Source organism: Schistocerca nitens, chromosome 6, assembly GCF_023898315.1.
Source record: "Schistocerca nitens isolate TAMUIC-IGC-003100 chromosome 6, iqSchNite1.1, whole genome shotgun sequence".
Taxonomy (NCBI): Eukaryota; Metazoa; Arthropoda; class Insecta; order Orthoptera; family Acrididae; genus Schistocerca; species Schistocerca nitens.
In genome coordinates this window covers 295,843,925-295,862,605 of record NC_064619.1, presented here as the reverse complement: position 1 = coordinate 295,862,605, position 18,681 = coordinate 295,843,925, and the positions used below count along the sequence as shown (strand labels likewise).

Here is an 18,681-nt window from a genome sequence, read left to right as displayed (position 1 = left end):
CTTCCACAGTACCCAGGTCTCAGCCACTACTAGTATCTTCTTACATGATTCTTAAACCAAGTATTAGCACCGATTAAATTATGCTCTGTGCAAAATTCTTCCTTCTTGATTTCTTTCACCCAGTCCAGGTTCTATTTTTTTTTCTTTTCTTCCTTTTTTTACTATCAAATTCCAGTCACCTATAACAATTAAATTTTCATTTCCCTTGACTATCTGAATAATTTCTTTTATCTCATCATATTTCAATCTCTTCATTATCTGTGGAGCTACCAGTAGGTGGCATATAAATTTGTACTACTGCAGTGGACATTAGCTTTGTTATTAGTTCCTCCATGTCCGTATCATGCTGCTGAGTCCGCAACTCACGTTCAATTGATGAAAAGCTGCATCAGTTGCCCCCCACTCCCCCTATTTTCTTTTTTAGAACTTCATTAACTTCACACGACTGGTTTCAGTCATATTAGGCCTTTATCAAGTGTGGAAGTTATGGTGTAGAGAAGCAACATTGAAGAATCTGCATGGTTTTGGATTGATCCAATTTGGAATAGAAAAATGCCAATGCAGACGTATGCTGTATAGATAAATACCTTTATTAAAAATGTGACTTGTCCTTTACATTTACAAAATGTCATGTACAATTTATTTTTCTGCATATATGATTCATATTTTACTTTACTTTTATCTTTAGAATCCTCTTTAGGTTTCAACCCAACACTACTGCACCTATATAAAAAGGATTTGCACCTTGAAATAATTTGTCCACTGCATTACAAAGAGTTTTTAGATTAGGCAACGCTGTAACCTTACTAATACCAGCAGGGTGACTAGGGTTACTGTATGTTACAAACTTCCACCTGCTTTTACCAATATAAACCCTCCAAGGAACACCAGATGAGTCAAATCCCTCAATGCTAAACTGACCCAATTTACTATTATATTCAACTCTCATCTTTTCCAGTGGTCCCTGTTCTTCAAAGACTTTCTAATAGGCACACATGTCACATATAATCAGTTTGCACACGAAGCCTATAAACATACATGACAATCTTATTAGTTATTACATTGTTATAGTTATTAGTGCGGAACGCCATCTCATTGTATTATTTGACATTGCTTCCCTATAGCATAACTTTCAGTTAGACTTCATAATGGTCTGATACAAAGCCCGAAATTGGCTATGGGAACTTAATAAAGTTCTAAAAAAAAGCAACTGGAGCAGCTTTAATGAAATGTTAGCTTTGTTCTACCTTGGCTACAAAAATGAATAAATTTTATTATTCATAGTAGCTTACCTGAATTCCTATTTTCTTGTCCATTATTAGATTACTCCTGCATTACCCCTATTTGATTTTGCATTTAAGGAGTCTATTCTTTCAGATCCTGCACTTCACCAATTCCCACTATCTCTGATTCCAACATATCCCTACCTCTTTTCAAATTTTGTAACCGTCTACAGATCAAAGGCTCTAACAGTCCATGCTGCAAACCAAACAATGCCAGTTTTGCTTCCCGCCCAAAGAACTGAATGGGGACTACTTTACTTCTGGAATATTTTATCCAAGAAGATGACATCATCATTCAACTTTACAGAAGAGCTGCAGGCCCTCAGGCAGAAGAAAGTCTGTAGTTTCCCCTTAAATTTACTGTGTGTTAAATATTAGCTAGTTCCAGTAATTGCTATTTTACAGTGTTTACCCCAAGTTTGTCTAGTGTCTTGTTCTTTTTGTTTTCACAGTTGTACCTCCAACCAGTCTGTGAAACTCTTTCCACAAAAGCATTTTATTTATTTACTTTCTGTTTTAGTTTTCACAGAAAGTTTTGTTGTCATACTCTTGCACGATGTTTTACAAAAGGAATATTTTATTTACCTTACTTGTCTAAAAATAGGCAAGAAATCCCTTTCCTCAGACTTAAATTAAATGATTTCTTTAACTTTAGAATGAGTACTTCACATGTCACATAAAATGTACTTTCACAACTTTATTGCAGATTCTTCCTTTCATCACTGCAGCAGATTCATCGTGTCATTTTTCCATTAGGAAAATACTTTTGTAGTTGGGATTCAAATAATGTTAATCAGGAAAAATTATGCATAAAGTTAAATTCAAAGGTGTTAAATTTAAAGACTAATTTTCATCCCCACAGCAGAGCGTGCACTTATATTAAACTTCCTGGCACACTAAAACTGTGAGCTGGACTGGGACTCAAATCTAGGACGTTTGCCTTTAAAGGTCCCAGGTTTGAGTCCACATCCAGTGCACAGTTTTAATCTGCCAGGAAGTTTCAAGTCAGTGCACACTTCACTGCAGCGTAAAAATGCATTCTGGAAACACTCTTTGCAATTTCCGTTCTTCCAGGAGTGCTAGCCCAACATATGCAGGAGACCTTCTGCCAAGTTCAGATGGTAGCAGACAAGTACTAGTGGAGTGAAGCTGTGAAAGCAGGTCATGAGTATTGCTTAGATAGGTAATCTGGTAAAGCACTTGCCTGGGAAAGGCAAAGATCCCAGGTTCGAGTCCCAGTCTGGCACAGAGTTTTAATCTGCCAGGATGTTTCAAAGCAAATGATGTTTCTGAACTGGGATAAATTATAAGGAGAGCTTAGTAAAAATTACAAAAAAACTTGGTACACATGTTTGATAACAGAAATAAATGTTTCAATTTTTGCAGGTGATGCACCTTATTTTAACATGATAAGTGATTTGACCAATTCTGCATACATTTTGTGTGTTACAAATATTTTAAATACAAAATAGGATAATATATTCACAATTAGACTGATGCTGAGTGAAGGCGAATATAATGTTCAACTTCCTTAGGACATTTACCATAATTTATCAACAATTTAAAAGCCTATATTGCTTCACATGGTGCAAAGTTGCTGGCAAAAATAACTACTGGAATTCATCATCATGCTCTTCAAGCCATCATGTAATTGTTGTGACTCATGTGGAAAAAGAAATGTCTGGTAACAAGGACATGAGACATAAAAAATAAAAGTTGTTAATAATAATACCAATGTAGTCCGCACAATTATGATGGCTTTAGTAATACCACAGGACCCATGCAGCATAATACTTAGGGATTGCCTGAAGATTTGTTGTGTCATGAGTATTGCTGTCAACATGACTGTCAACATCGATATATAGTGAACACTATCTGGCCAACCAGGAAACATTTCCACAGTTCAATGACCAATAATGATGTTCACATTTTCACTGTCACTATGACTTAATAGTAATGTGTTAAAAAGTTTCATTGGCTGAACAATTCAAGTTTACTGGTATATTATACATAAAATTGAATTATAAAAGTACTCATCTTTCCTCCATCCTCTTTTCTTTTCATGTATTTTGTAACATTGTAAGGATGACAATTTAGATTCATTAGATCTTAGTAATTATCACAGTTGCCTGCTTTTTTCTAGAATAAACTGTGTAAAACACAATTTGTTTATTCAACACAGACCAAAAACAGAATGAACAGAATTTACTGTTTGAAGCAGAACACAGAGCATCCCTTCTGTTCGCATCCCTTCTGTTCGCATCCCTTCTGTTCCCATTTTCGATACAATTCCAGAAAAATGCCAGTGTAGCAAGTAACAAAATTTTACCATAAAGAATCGAAATTAGGTAGAGAGCTGTCACAACCTGGACAGCTGGCAATTCTCTGTGAGCAGGAGACTGAGGATAGAGAGTGGGTGAGTGGTCCAGTTTGTGTCAAAGGGCATCAATGGCACAGTGGTATATGCAAAAACTTTTGTCAAGTTTACAGATTTATAAAGTGTTTTCAGTGTGGGTGTAAGAGCGTGCCACAAATAAATGCTGATGCCCCGTCAGCGAGACATGATGATGTCCCACAGGTCAGAGAGCAACGGCTGCACGTTGTGCTCACAGCAGTTTTGGCATGAAGGTGTCATCAACTCAGATATTCTGCAGTACAGTGTGGCTCCCACATCAGCACTCTCATAGTCAGCCAGCCGCACACTCAGGTGAGGACAGCTGACTGTGGTGCAGAATGCTGGCTGTTATGAGAACTGCGCCCTGGTTACCCACCACGGTTCGACTAAGACTGGAACATATATTTGCGAGTCAACCAGGGGACAGCGTGAAGGTGCCATATTTAGTTGGCCTGGAGACGACAGCTTGCAGGCCATCCAAGGTATTCCTTCATGGAGGAGGGCTAGCAACACGATAGTCTTCACCTCATCCACAATGTTTCATTAGGCAGCAGCAGTAGACTACCATATACATCAGGTTGGTTACATCTCAGTGCTGAAGTCAGCAAGCGGATAGCAGGGAGACCATCACTGATCAGCCTATCATGGATTCACTGAAACTCAGTGCACTGTTGTTCTCTCTGGTTCTAGTGGCATGGACAGAATGGCAGTATGAATGAATGTGTGTAGCTCTGAAAGTTTCACTATTTAAAGGACAGATCTTTCATCTATGGCAGGGCGGCTCTGGACGTATTAATGCATTTTTCCTCGTTTATCGTTCCTGTCAGTGCTCCTTGCCTCATTGTGGTAAGTCAATAATTATTCTGGGTCTTTGAGCTCTGGTATTTCTACCTATGTTTGACTTCACAGTGGTGCTCTGGTGCTGATGTTATTAAGTGTTACTCCACACTGCCTTGTTATGTAGCACTGCAACATTTGTTATTTGGAGGTTGTGTGGCAATGCCCTGACATCCATTACATCAGTAGTACATTATACTGGCGTTCCAACTGGCATGCCGGCTCAGAGCCAGCCTTCTCTGTTCTGAGCTTGCAGGCAAAAAAGAGCTTAAAAAAAATTGCTCCTGGTATTAGTCAATCATCAGTTGATTGTACAATATCAGAATATGGGACAGTGAACAGATTTTTCTGAACTTACCTGTTTAGCAATACTATGCATGATCACAATTGTTTCATCTTTTCTGACAGACATTCCAAGAGCTCTTGGCCTAAAACATGGACAGCTAAATTTCTATAATCTTTGAAAAGTATGGCTCTGAACCTTCATAAATGTACATTTAGATGCTTGTTTGTGATGATTGTATAAACAATCAAGTGTTAAGATTTTTGAAAGAAATGGACAAAACTTAATTATAAACTGAAAACTCCATCAAATATGAAGCCAGAGTCAGATTAAACATTAAGGATTCCCCATTCATTTTCAAAGGTTAAGGAAAGGACTGATGAATTTAAGGATGGTAATGCATATGACCTATGAGACTCTCAGAGTGGCTTGATTAAATAAAATTTTCTCAGTTTTCAGACTGCTTCATTTGTAAATGATGTGGCTTTAAAACTGAGTGATAATTCACTGGAGATGATAAGCACTCAGAATGTCTAAAAACATGGACAAACAATTAAACTGTGTAAAACATTCATATTGTTGTGCTCAATGTTTATCAAATTAGAGGGTACACAAGCTCACTGATACTGCTGACTTGACCGGTCATTTCCACCATATCACACAAAATTCTTAGTGTATAAAAGCTTCCCATTCAATGGGTGTCATGACAATTTGAATAAATGTTATTCAAGTATATTTTGATTAGTTTCAATAAAATTCCATTGGGTTTATCTGGCATTTTGTATCAGCAGTTGAAATGTGGTTTCGTCTCTGAAACCTAGAGAACAAAGAATGGTTGAAAAAGAGAGTAATATGAAATACAAAAAGGCAGCAAATAATGTAAAAACTTTTCTGTCAGCAGGACAAGTCGTGTTACTATTTTCTCTTATTCTAATGGTATGGTTGCCTACTTAAGGGCAGAAGTATTCTGTTTATTATTTAATAAACTGAAGGAGGAGGAAGAGGCAGAGGAGAAAAACATACATGGAACTTTTCGCACCCCCCCCCCCTCTTCTCCTCCATCTTTCACAGTGTATTTACATGAAACAGAGGCATCTGGTGTAGACCTGGCCTGAGAAATGCATCACTACATAATATTTATGAAGGAAGGCAAGTTTTCATGATCCCCCATAACGGTTCTTTGTTTATGAACTACGCATTTCATTGATGTTGAAAAGTATCACACCAATTTAACAGGAAGAAAACGTTTATGCATACTGTTTGAGGTAGCAAGTACTTGCCAGAATGTCTCAAACCACAGTTGCATGACCTGCATAATGCCTTTCAAACATTGAATAGTGTGTTGGTTACCAGTTTCAGTAATTTTACTTATAGAGAAATTCACTTACGAGCTAGAAGCAGGGCTAGGCGTCTCTGCATATTCATGGGCATCATAGAAATCTTCATCTTCAGAACTAGAATATGATGTCTCTGGTACAGGAAGTGTCACTCCTCCACATGGAATATCTGTTCCACAATAATAAATTTAGATTAGTATACAATTCTGAAAATAACTCAAGGGGTGTGTGTGTGTGTGTGTGTGTGTGTGTGTGTGTGTGTGTGTGTGTGTGTGTGTGTGTGTGTGTGTGTGTGCGCGCGCGCGCGCGCGCGTGTAAAATCTATACTTCAGAGAGTATAAATGATAATTACTCCCAAAAAAAGTATCTATTTAACTGAAAGAAACCAGCAGTATGTTCAATTTCACTTGAACTACTCACAAAAGGTACTATCAAAGAGTGAAATTAGATAATTCCATGGAAATTGAACTAACTTAAAACATGCACTATAAAAGAATGAAAATAGACAGGTGTATGAACTTTATGAAGAATTTTAAGATACCTGCAATAAGCCAGAGAATAACATGAAATTGCAACCCGATTGTATTTCACATACTACATCAGGTAGGCAGGAAAGAAAATAATCATGCTCATGCAGCATCTGGATAATGCACTATCAATGAGAAATTCAGAGATCCAGAGGATGTGCAAACCATTTAATATGGAAAGGACATGCAATAAGCCAACTTCGAATCAAATACTAAATAGTTCAAATGAATTGGAAACCAACAGGAATCAAAATTTAGGGAATGGCTTTAAGAGTTCAAAGGCAACGCTTCATGCCAAATACAGAATGATCCAATAGTTGAAAGACGCTGTACCTGGTATAGTCCTCTGTTGTGGAGGTGGGACAGGAATGCGTGATTCTGTGCATTCAGAACCCAGTTCAACTCCTGTTTGAATAGACACAGAAGGGCTTGTGGGAGCTGTTGTGATTCTGCTTGTTGACACTGGACCTAAAAAGACAGGCCATGACAACATAAAGTTTTGTAAAACTTTTTTTTTGTAAGGGGTCTAAAAACATTATAAAAAATGCCATTCACTGATGTGCCGCTAATATTGAGTTACTTCAACTAAACAGTAGTCAGCTGGCGTGTCAACTGCTGAAAAATAGGTGTTTGGAAACCCACATGAACAACCTGAAGCATTTTCAGGCTTGTGAACCTTTGTTATATAAAAGACGCAACAACGGTACACATAACCAGAGATGTGCATCAGTGACAACAGGACTGTTGTTGTTCATGCTCTAACTACCACCTTATCACAAATGGTGTGTGAAGAAATTTTCTATGAAGAAAGGTAAAGGAACTCCCAGATAATCAACTAAGCCTTAACAATACGCAAAGACCAGCTAGGGTTGTAAATTTGGGACATGGTAAAGCTACAAGCTTAACTGAATGTAAAAAGTACTCCTCGTGTGACTACAATTTTAATGAATCACAGCTGGCATCAGTCTCATCAAACAAATAGGACACGCAATGCACGAGAATATAAAACTTTGGCTAAAGTTGCTAAAAAGCTTTGGTAACATTTTTGTTAAGTACAGTTCATCAGTCAAAGAGAGTGCATGTAAAATATTTGTGCAGTCAGTACTGAGACACTGCTCGAGTGTTTTATGTACCCACAACAGCTTCAACTAACTGCATATGTTACATATGTATACAGGCAGCAAATGGAACATTATGAAGCATGACACAAAGGTTTGTTGTAATCTTGAGTTGAGGCAGTCAAATCTACATTACAGAATCCCCGATCACAGACATATACTACTAGAACTTCCAGCAATTAATCTCAAATATCACAAAAAAGCGAGCTTTGGAGTGAAGCAGCTTTTTCCTAAAGTTAATTTCAGGAAACACTGACAACAATCAAAGTGACAAAATAGGGATTTAAATGACACTCATTCCAAATAATATACCAGTGTCATTATTGCACCACCTCATTCACTAGACCTCATTACAACTACTTTTTTAAAAAAGTTTTGCACCCACTTGCTCGTAAGTGTGAGCTCAAATTCAAGGGGAGCAGAGAATGACAGAACAGGCCTTATGGGGAGAGAAAGGGGGGTGGGGTGGGGGGGGGGGGGGGGGTTGGAGACTCCAGTGTGAAATAAAAACAAAATTAAACAAAAATAAGGCAGTCTGTTCAAAAGTGCACATTTGTATGCACAACTGGGTTTGAGTCAGCAAATACTCCAACCCATTCCATTCGACTGACCCCTACCTTCTGGAGGAAGATGTTCACAAAGTGAGTGCCGTGTGCTCATGCATTGTCTTGCAAGATGAAATTAACACCAAAATGTTGATTGTAGAGCTGGACAGAAATTTAGAGGATCGCTTCCCAATACTACACAGCCCTCAAATTACCCATGAGAGATCTATGACTTACCTCTCTGCTGTACTTATAGAAATGCATGCCTGAGGCACACACTGGTACTTGGTGGTATCACACTGTTCTACAACGTTCATCACACATCATACAAATGCTGCACTTGAACTGAAGGAAACACAACACTAACAATCGAAGTTCCACATTAGGTATTTCCTCACCCACCTTCTTGCATCATGGTGATGGTAGTGGGGGCCCTTGTAATATTGTTCGCAATGGACACCTAGGGGCCAAACTGATAATGTGAAGATGGCTGTGTATTGCCTGTGTTGACACAGTCCTACCAGTTACCTCCAAAAACACGGTGAGCAATTATGTTGCATTCTCCTCAGGACAACTATGAACTGTAATTTTATAGATAGCTGCAATCAGCTGGTGTTGTTGAGGCAGATTTTCATTGTTTTGTATCTGACAATAGCACATGAATATTCAAATGATGCCACTGTGGTGAACACCAATTTGGTGGAAAAGTCCTGTGCTGCCAACTTTTATTGTCGTAAAGTGACAATGAACACACAGCGTCAACTTGAAATGATCCTTCAACGTATGCTGAACTGTGTGCATCAAGTGCATCGTCCCTTTTCCAACTGGAGACACAGCACACACTATTGATCTGCACTAAGACTGCAAGTTTATTTTTATCTCATTTACACAGATGACTGCCTGTACTTAGTGATTCCCTGCCATCGAAAATTATTCAGAAAGAGATTTCTGTGTGTGTGAGGGTTTTTTTTTTTTTTTTTTTTTTTTTTTAAATCATGTATTATTGAAGTTTTAGGTGTGATGAAAGCTATTTCTGAAAGGTCCATACAACACTGTCATGAATTCTGAAAACATGAACAGAAGCATTATTGCATGAAATCACTCTTCCTGAGCAGAAACTATGTGAGTGAGAGAAATATTAATATTATAATTCACTTAAAACCAATGCCTTTTGCATGGGGACTATAGAACAGAGGTGATGACTTAGTAGAGTCAGACTGTTATCACCCAAAGTTTATATTGCAACAGAATAGGACTATAAATGTAAGAATCTTTTGAAGAAATAGTAAAGCAGTTCACTTCCAACTTGTAGGTGCCTAATTTTTAAGCTAAGGATAAATTTTAGTTCACATGAAGTTATTTCAATATTTTGTTTATACTTCAGTTTTATTTTGTTTTTTGTTGAAGGATAATACAAAGAAATTAAAAAGCAACTCTGTATGAAAATCTGATCACAGTTCTGTTTTACTATTCAAAAGTCTAGAGTTTGAAATAGAGCACACAAGTGCCACATTCCTATCCCATCCACTTGCTGTGTCTCCCCTTAGCCATTTGCCACACATCCTATGAACCATACCTCACTCTATCTGCCTCCTTTCACCCCCTTGCTACTCAGTCTGATACAAACCATCACCCCAGTCAAGTTACAGTGTCACTACAATGAAGCTGGACAAGATAACATAGTCAGAGAGAGAGAGAGAGAGGGGGGGGGGGGGGGAGGAGAAGGAGACAGAGGGGGGAGAGGGAAACAGGGGGGAGGGGGAGAGGGAGACAGAGGGGGGAGAGGGAGAGAGTTCTCTGTAGTAATTAACACCGAAGGAGGGCACTGTCTGAAATCTCAGCAGCATTTTCAGTCCCATATATGTTCCTACTGACCACTCAATGCCTCAGTTACATTTTGTTATCTTTACTCCTTCCATTACAGAGTATTTTAAACGTTTATCCTTGGGCAAGTGTATCGGATCTGTTCACCTAATCGTTACATACAGTATATTTTACCCTTCCATGGAGTGTGTGTATTTGAAGCTTATGGGCACTCAACACTGAGGCTATCAGCACCCTCACAAATACTGAAAGAAATGAATGTGTAAAATGACAAACTGTTGAGAAACAGTTAAGAGGAAAACTAAAACAATGATCACTCACTCTCTCCCACCTCTTCGAGCTGACCCACACAATCTCTATCTCAAACGCCTCCAAATGATGGAGGAAGGGTGAAAAGTGGTATACATGGGATTAAAACAGAAGTAAAACCACAAAAGAGCTAAAAGAAGGGCACAGGGAAATATATTTTTGTTTTTGTGCCTGTGCAGTACTATAGAGTATTAAAAACTGATAGCAACAATATGGCTGACCACTTACAAAAATGTTGGGTGAGCCAGTCACTATGTTAACATGTTAAGAACATAACTCTAAAATTTTAGAAAAGAAGTTGCACAGATCACAGAAACTTTGCCTACAGCAGCAAAGCAAATCCTCCTAGAATGTTTTAATTTGTTATATAAGACAGGTCACTTTCGTATCTCTTGGGAGAGACAATTTTGATCCCTCTTCACAAACCATGAAAGGACTGCACACATGGCCTAGTAGTTACAAAGGCTATTTCCTTAATGAGCTGTGTCAAAGATCCTGGAGCAGCTGCTTAACTAACATCTGATCTGGTTGTCAGAGACCAGGCAACGTCTTAGCCACTCTCAGCATCGATTCTGGACATTTCAGTCTACTATTGGCCATCTGGTCCTGCTGAATGCAGCCATTCAGCAGACTTTCCTATGTAAACATCAATGTCTCTGTATATTCATTGACATCATTATGGCATACGAAATAGTTTGGAGACACTATATTCTAGAGAAACTTAATCAATCGGGCTTTTGTGCTCGCCCTCTCCATATTCATACAGTATTTCTTAACTGGTTTTTTAAGTTCTGCATTGGTGACTTGCTATTCGATCCAGTAGAATGATGTCCCTCAGGGCAGTGTTTTAAGTGTTACCCTCTTTGCCATAGCCATAAATAGTACACTTCTATAGTGAGGAGTCCTGTTCAGTGCTCCTTATTTGTGGATGATTTTGCTGTTTTCTGTTCCTCCTCCAGTGTTGAAACAGGAACTCGCCAGTTACAACTTATACTACAGAGATTAAAGGAGTGGGCTACAAAGACAGGTTTCCAGTTTTCTGCAGGTGAGGATGTGTGCATTCATTCTTGTCATATTTTTAATTTATCTGCTTTCCATGTGAGGGATACCATCCAGTGTTTTAAAGACTCAGTGAGATTTCTGGACCTCATTTTTGACTCCACATTGTCATTGTTGCCACACCTGCAAGACCTGAAAGCCAGAACCAAGAAGGCACTGAATATCACAAAGTACCTTAGCCACAGGTCTTGGGGAGTGGGCAGGCACGTCTGCTCCCGCTTTATAGGGATTTTGTGCATTCCTGGCCAGACTACAGATGCACAGTGTATGGATTGGTGAGACCACCTTACATGAAGATCATTGATTATGTCCACCATGAAGGCTAGGCTGGCCATGGGTGCTTACAGAACTCAGCCCATATGCCATCTCTGTGCTGAGACTAGTGAACCACCGCTTACAATCCAATGGAAACTCCTCATAGTGTGTCAGACGATAAGTTCCTCAAAGCTCTGAATTCACCAGCATACTGTTGCTTGGCCACCTCTGAAACGTCTATTTTCTAATCATCCATGAGAACAAGGTCTTTTGGGATCCGCATGCAATGTGTGCTGGAATCACTTGGTGTGGGCAAGTTGTTGTTGTTGTTGTTGTGGTCTTCAGTCCTGAGACTGGTTTGATGCAGCTCTCCATGTTACTCTATCCCTTGCAAGCTTCTTCATCTCCCAGTACCTACTGCAGCCTACATCCTTCTGAATCTGCTTGGTGTATTCATCTCTTGGTCTCCCTATACGATTTTTGCCCTCCACGCTGCCCTCGAATACTAAATTGGTGATCCCTTGATGCCTCAGAACATGTCCTACCAACCGATCCCTTCTTCTGGTCAAGTGGTCACTCCATACAAATACTTTCAGAAACGACTTCCTGGCACTTAAATCTATACTCGATGTTAACAAATTTCTCTTCTTCAGAAACGCTTTCCTTGCCATTGCCAGTCTATATTTTATATCCTCTCTACTTCGACCATCATCAGTTATTTTGCTCCCCAAATAGCAAAACTCCTTTACTACTTCAAGTGTCTCATTTCCTAATCTAATTCCCTCAGCATCACCCGACTTAATTAGATTACATTCCACTATCCTTGTTTTGCTTTTGTTAATGTTCATCTTATATCCTCCTTTCAAGACACTGTCCATTCCATTCAACTGCTCTTCCAAGTTCTTTGCTGTCTCTGACAGAATTACAATGTCATCGGCAAACCTCAAAGTTTTTATTTCTTCTCCATGAATTTTAATACCTACTCCGAATTTTTCTTTTGTTTCCTTTACTGCTTGCTCAATATACAGATTGAACAACATCGGGGAGAGGCTACAACCCTGTCTTACTCCCTTCCCAACCACTGCTTCCCTTTCATGTCCCTCGACTCTTATAACTGCCATTTGGTTTCTGTACAAATTGTAAATAGCCTTTCGCTCCCTGTATTTTACCCCTGCCACCTTCAGAATTTGAAAGAGAGTATTCCAGTTAACATTGTCAAAAGCTTTCTCTAAGTCTACAAATGCTAGAAACGTAGGTTTGCCTTTCCTTAATCTTTCCTCTAAGGTAAGTCTTAAGGTCAGTATTGCCTCACGTGTTCCAGTGTTTCTACGGAATCCAAACTGATCTTCCCCGAGGTTGGCTTCTACTAGTTTTTCCATTCGTCTGTAAAGAATTCGTGTTAGTATTTTGCAGCTGTGACTTATTAAACTGATAGTTCGGTAATTTTCACATCTGTCAACACCTGCTTTCTTTGGGATTAGAATTATTATATTCTTCTTGAAGTCTGATGGCAAGTATAACCCCAAATCCAGGGTTTTAGCTGTCTGCCATCCTGATTATTGCAGAGGCCCAGGGTAATTTTCGATTCAGCGCAGTACAGTAGAGGTTGCACTCCTGCAGATTTTTTAACACATTATTTAAGAACCTTTTAAATGAGCATCACAACTCTACAGCTGTCATTACGGATGGGTTGAAGCAGGGGGATTCCATTGGTCACTCTGTTGTTTTCCCTGATTGTGTCCTCAAGGTCCAACTGCCTCATGATTTTACTGTCTTTGACACACAATTATATACAATCTTCCGGGAATTGGAATAGAAAAGACATTCTTCGAGTACTAAATTTCTGGTTTTGTCTGATTCTCTGAGTGCCCTTCACTCTTTACAATGCTTGTACCCAGTATATGAAGTCGTCCAGAATATCCAACCTCCGCCAGCTCCAATGGCTGGGGAAGTAGCTGTCTTTCTGCTGAGTACCAGGGTACAAGGGTATTGCAGGGAATGAAAAGGCGAATGTAGCAGTCAAGCACGTGCACTGCAATCCTCAGTTATTTCAGTGAGCCATCCCTCTGCACACTACCACCTCACTGTTGATATACAGAGTCTTGCACCGATGGGAAAAAGAGTGGTTGGAAGTTACAGACAATAAACTCTGTCTACTGTCTAGCAAAGCCAACAACATAACCATGGTGTACCCTTCTTTTTTTTTTTTTTTTAGCAACACTGACGGAATGAGGTCTTCTACATTCATCTCTGCATAGGGCACAGCCCTATGACACACAGCTTCTTGCTCTGATGAGAGGACCCTCCAACTTCTTGTGCTTGTTGTCTACAGATCACTGTGTGCCATGTTTTATTATACTGTGTGTTGTTTTCCAGCCAGAGGGCAGCAGAAGATTTGCCAACAGATCTGCCCTCTATTTTAAGTCATGTTCAAATTAAAGTGGTGGACCACTGAATGCCACTCACCAATTCGGGACAGGCGTGCACCTCTTCGACATTCAAGGAGGATTTCCTTTCACACTGTAGGCAAAATGTCAAAGCATGTAGTACCAAATTTCTTCCTGACCGGATGCAGTATCATGAGCCTCAGATGGTGCCAATCTAGTTGTAAGACTCAGATCTGTTGGATCTGAAGTCCACTTAACTGTCTCTACAGTCACGTAGTAGCGGCAAAAAGCCAGATCCTGGCACTAGCATTGGCAGTAGGCTGTGCAAAATGCTCTGCCATCATTAAGTGATGTCTCTGGGTGTAGTTTGGGGATACTCCTATTTGAGCACTGCTGCTATTGGGAAATAACTGTGTTTACTGGAAAACTTCCTGATGGCTTCCCATACTTTTCTAGAACAAGTGGAATGGTTGATGGAGTCCAGGAACGCTTGCAATGACCTTTTCTTTCTCTTCTTAATTAGTTGTCAAGCCTTGGCTCCCTTGACACAAAAGGCCTGAATTGCCAAAGAGCCACACACCTGTCCTAGACTGTTGAGTGACACTCATCAGTCCACCAAAGTACAGGTTGCCTACAATGACCTTACGACTTTGGGATGGGTAAGCCAGTGGCATGATGGATCATTTGTGTAATGGATCCATCCATGCATGGACACTGTTGTGGTGTTCAAACACAGTCAGCTGGCTGAGCACCACCCAGTTAGCCCTGCTGACCATCCATTTTGATGGCTTCTGTTTAGGTAATGCTCCATCCAGTAGCAGAATGTGGAGTGGAAAGTTGTCACTGGAATGGAGGTCATCAAATACTTCCCAATGAACACAGTCTGCGAGATCTGAAGAGCAGAAAGGGAGGCCGATGTCTGAGAATGACCCAGTAGCAGTACAGAAATGTGTGGGTGTACCTGTGTTGAGAAAGCACAGCTCACGAGCTGTCATGAAGCTCTCCAAAACCTGACCCCCCCAAGGGCAAGTAGAAGTCAAGCCCCACATGGCACGATGGGCACTGAAGTCTCCCAGTGTGAGAAACGGTTGGGGGAGTTGTTCCATGAGATCTGTGAGAGCCTCAGAGTCTGTTTCATTTTGTGGATGTAAATACAGTGAGAAAATAGTTATCCTCCGACACACATGAATTTCAACTGCAACTGCTTGCAGGTCAATAGCCATGGGGAGAGCAGAGGAGCAGTGTGCATTATTGAAAAACACAGTGACCCCTCCTTCGCCCTTTCCCCAGTCAGGTCATCCTTGCAATGGAACATACAGCCCTGTAGTATACGGCCATCAGATGCTTTAAAAAGGGCTTTCTGCAGCCACAAGCTCAGGGGACATTCCTGTGCTAGGAGTTTCAGTCAGACTTACTGTCAGGGAGGGGAGCCCACAATGGATGGGGGCCCAGGCTCAGTCTTGGGGCGAGATGATTACCCAGTCTGACAGCAAGGTCCATCACCTCTGAAGAAGAGTAGGGAGAGACATCACAGATGACAATGTCAACACTATCAGACTATGTACCTCTTGTCTCCATCAGTGGGTGATTCGTCTCCGTCGGTGGTGGTTGTTCGCTTTAGACTTTGATTTTTTGGTCCGAGGAGGCTTTCGAGTCACAACTGCAGAAGTAGTTGTGGCAGCACTGGGTGGTGGGCAAGACTGAACTTTTGGAAGGGCAGGGACTCCCACAACATAAGCAAACATGGCCTTTTCTGATGTTCTGGGGGGAGGAACAGGCTTTGAAATAACTGCAGCAGCACAAGTGTATTGACAAATGAAGGTACTAGTGCTGACACTAACAACCGCCGTTTGTGTAACATCATCGGCTTTCTGCTCTGGCTATTTAAGGAAAGAAGCAAAGGAGGTAGCAAAAACTAGGGGTAGCAGTATGGCCTTATATATCTTTTTGGTGTTGCCATATGAAATGTACTTCTTAGTCTTACGCTCTTGTATCTTCCATTCATCACGATATATGATACAGTCTCGACTCGAGACAGTGAGAGTTCCACAGTAATTCACAAACTCAAAGAAGATGATCAAGTGACTCCTTCATGAGCAGCCTTACCATAGTTGGTGCACGTGGGTTCTCCACGACACCCAGGAGTAGTATGACTAAAGCACTGGCATTTGAAACAGCACATTGGATCGGGGACATAAGGCCTCACACTTAGGTGAACAAACCTGCCTTGATGGGCTCAGAAAGTTTTGTGCTAGTGAACATCAAGTTAAAGTAGTCACATTTTACAAGAATCCCATCCAGCCTCTTCATGATATTTTGCAGGTTGACTATACCTTCTGGAGCACATTCACCTTTCAATTCCTCCTTGGGAATGTTTACCAGATCTCTGTATGTCACAGCACCTTTGCTGTAATTTAAGATGACGTGTACCTCATTTTCGATAGCATTTTCCCCAATACACTGAGCTTTCTCGAGATTCTTAACTTGTTGGGAACTGTAAGTTTCTTCCAACAGTTTCCCATTACACAACTAGTTGACTGATTTTAAAGTGCCAGCAATGTCCTCTAAGCCTTTTTGAATGTAGAATGGTGAAACCTTTCTAAGCTACTCTCTTTCCTTTTCACTATTAAGAACACATTCTGATTACCGGCATGCATTCTATTACTACAGACAAAACTTTTGGAAGGAGCTCCTGAGTCAGGAGGATTGGCTTCATCAGTCCTCTTGGTTGATTGGGTGTTAGTACCTACCACTGTCCATGCTTTCCACTAGGAGGAGGAGGAGAAAATTTCAAGGGTTCTACTGTGGTCCCACGAGCAGCTAGGGAAATGAAAGTCCACCTGGCCAGAGCCCCGCTTGCCTATGTACGCCACACACAACTGAGGTGCAGCAGGCTCACCAGAGGTTGCCTACTAATGATTGTTACACTCAACAGCCATGCATCTCAGTGGTTTTTGTTAGAGGTTTTTAGAATCCTCATGATATGAGCAATCAAGCTGACATCCCCGTTCCCTTTAACACACAATGTTCCTCCCCTAGCGATCTGGGCAGTCAAGCTGAGATCACTGTTCCACGTTGCACAGCACGGTGACTGCTGAAGCATGCTCACAGCTTACGACAACAGAGTGTTGGCAATGCTTACCTGTCCCAAGCTCAGGAACCCCAGGGTCACCAAGCCCATATAATAAATGCTGGCCCCTGTGGCCCCTTCCATGTAATGCCATTCGTGACATGAATACAGCATATAAAATATTAAGGTATATGCATTGAGCTGTATCTACAGCACAAGTTTAACAAGTAAAGCCACAAAATAGAATGTCAGTAACTTGACTTCAGTCAAAACATTTAGTTAACATTCCAGTAACACAATGGCTACCTAACCATGTTATAAAATATGATTGTGCTGAGCAGAGGTCAGGCATTTTAACACAATATTCAAGAGAAACAACAGCATAGAAAGTAATGTGCAATGGGAAGGATATGATGAAAGATTTAGGTGTTTTTTCCTCTCCATAAGCAATAACTGCAACTGCCATTATCTTCTCTACACCACTGTGGGTGGAGCAGAAAATGATCACTAATGATAAACTTGCAGTGGCTACCCTTACCTGCATTTACGACATCTGCCACACTGCTTACAGGAGCAACTGATGGAGCAGTAGATTGGCTGACCGAACTTGGTGCTGGTGAAAAAATGCCATTTACTGGATGCGCTGTGTTCTGGAACATGAAAATGGAACTGCTGTTTGATATGTGATGTCTGATTTTCTAATACTATAATATTCTATGATGAAAATAATGCAGATTAACATTATGACAAGAGCTTTCACCTTAATAACAAGATATGGACAGAGTATAGTCAAGGAATGTAATGACAGAAACATGTTTCCTGTTTACATATGCAATCATATACAGTATTCCGAATTGCACGAGACAATGAAGTCTTGCAGGTAATCTTAACAATGAAAGAGATGAAATTTGTCTTTGAAAATGCTGATCAGGCAAAATTTACACTACCCCATACAATACCTATATATTATAATTCCGTGTGACTTTATTAATTTACTTATTTGAGGTAGTAAAAAATAGTAAATGCTAGCAGGCACCTGAGTTTTCTTCCCATTTTAATTATTATGCTATTCATGTATATCCATTTACAGGTTAGCCAAGTCTCTACTGGAAATTTACATTTATTTCTGCCTTAATATTTTTGTTTTTATCTCTATGCCGTACTGTTGTTGTTGTTGTTGTCTTCAGTCCTGAGACTGATTTCATGCAGCTCTCCATGCTACTCTATCCTGTGCAAGCTTCTTCATTTCCCAGTAACTACTGCAACCTACATCCCTCTGAATCTGCTTAGTGTATTCATCTCTTGGTCTCCCTATACGATTTTTACCCTCCATGCTGCCCTCCAATACTAAATTGGTGATCCCTTTATGCCTCAGAACATGTCCTACCAACCGATCCCTTCTTCTAGCCAAGTTGTGCCACAAATTTCTCTTCTCCCCAATCCTATTCAATA

General features: G+C 40.3%; 1 protein-coding gene across 3 annotated transcripts in view; it reads right to left on the bottom strand.

Annotated features, from left to right (window-relative positions):
• The window catches only part of LOC126263658 (oxysterol-binding protein-related protein 9), a 518,089-nt gene that overhangs the window by 245,759 nt on the left and 253,649 nt on the right, over positions 1 to 18,681 (bottom strand). For 2 of the 3 annotated variants that reach the window (XM_049960765.1, XM_049960766.1), the window contains 3 exons: positions 17,768 to 17,879; positions 6,996 to 7,130; positions 6,187 to 6,304 (listed from right to left, as the gene is read on the bottom strand). In XM_049960765.1, the coding sequence (XP_049816722.1) occupies positions 6,187 to 6,304; positions 6,996 to 7,130; positions 17,768 to 17,879 (365 nt within the window). The remainder of the gene's footprint in view (positions 1 to 6,186; positions 6,305 to 6,995; positions 7,131 to 17,767; positions 17,880 to 18,681) is intronic. The other variant, XM_049960767.1, reaches the window with a different exon arrangement.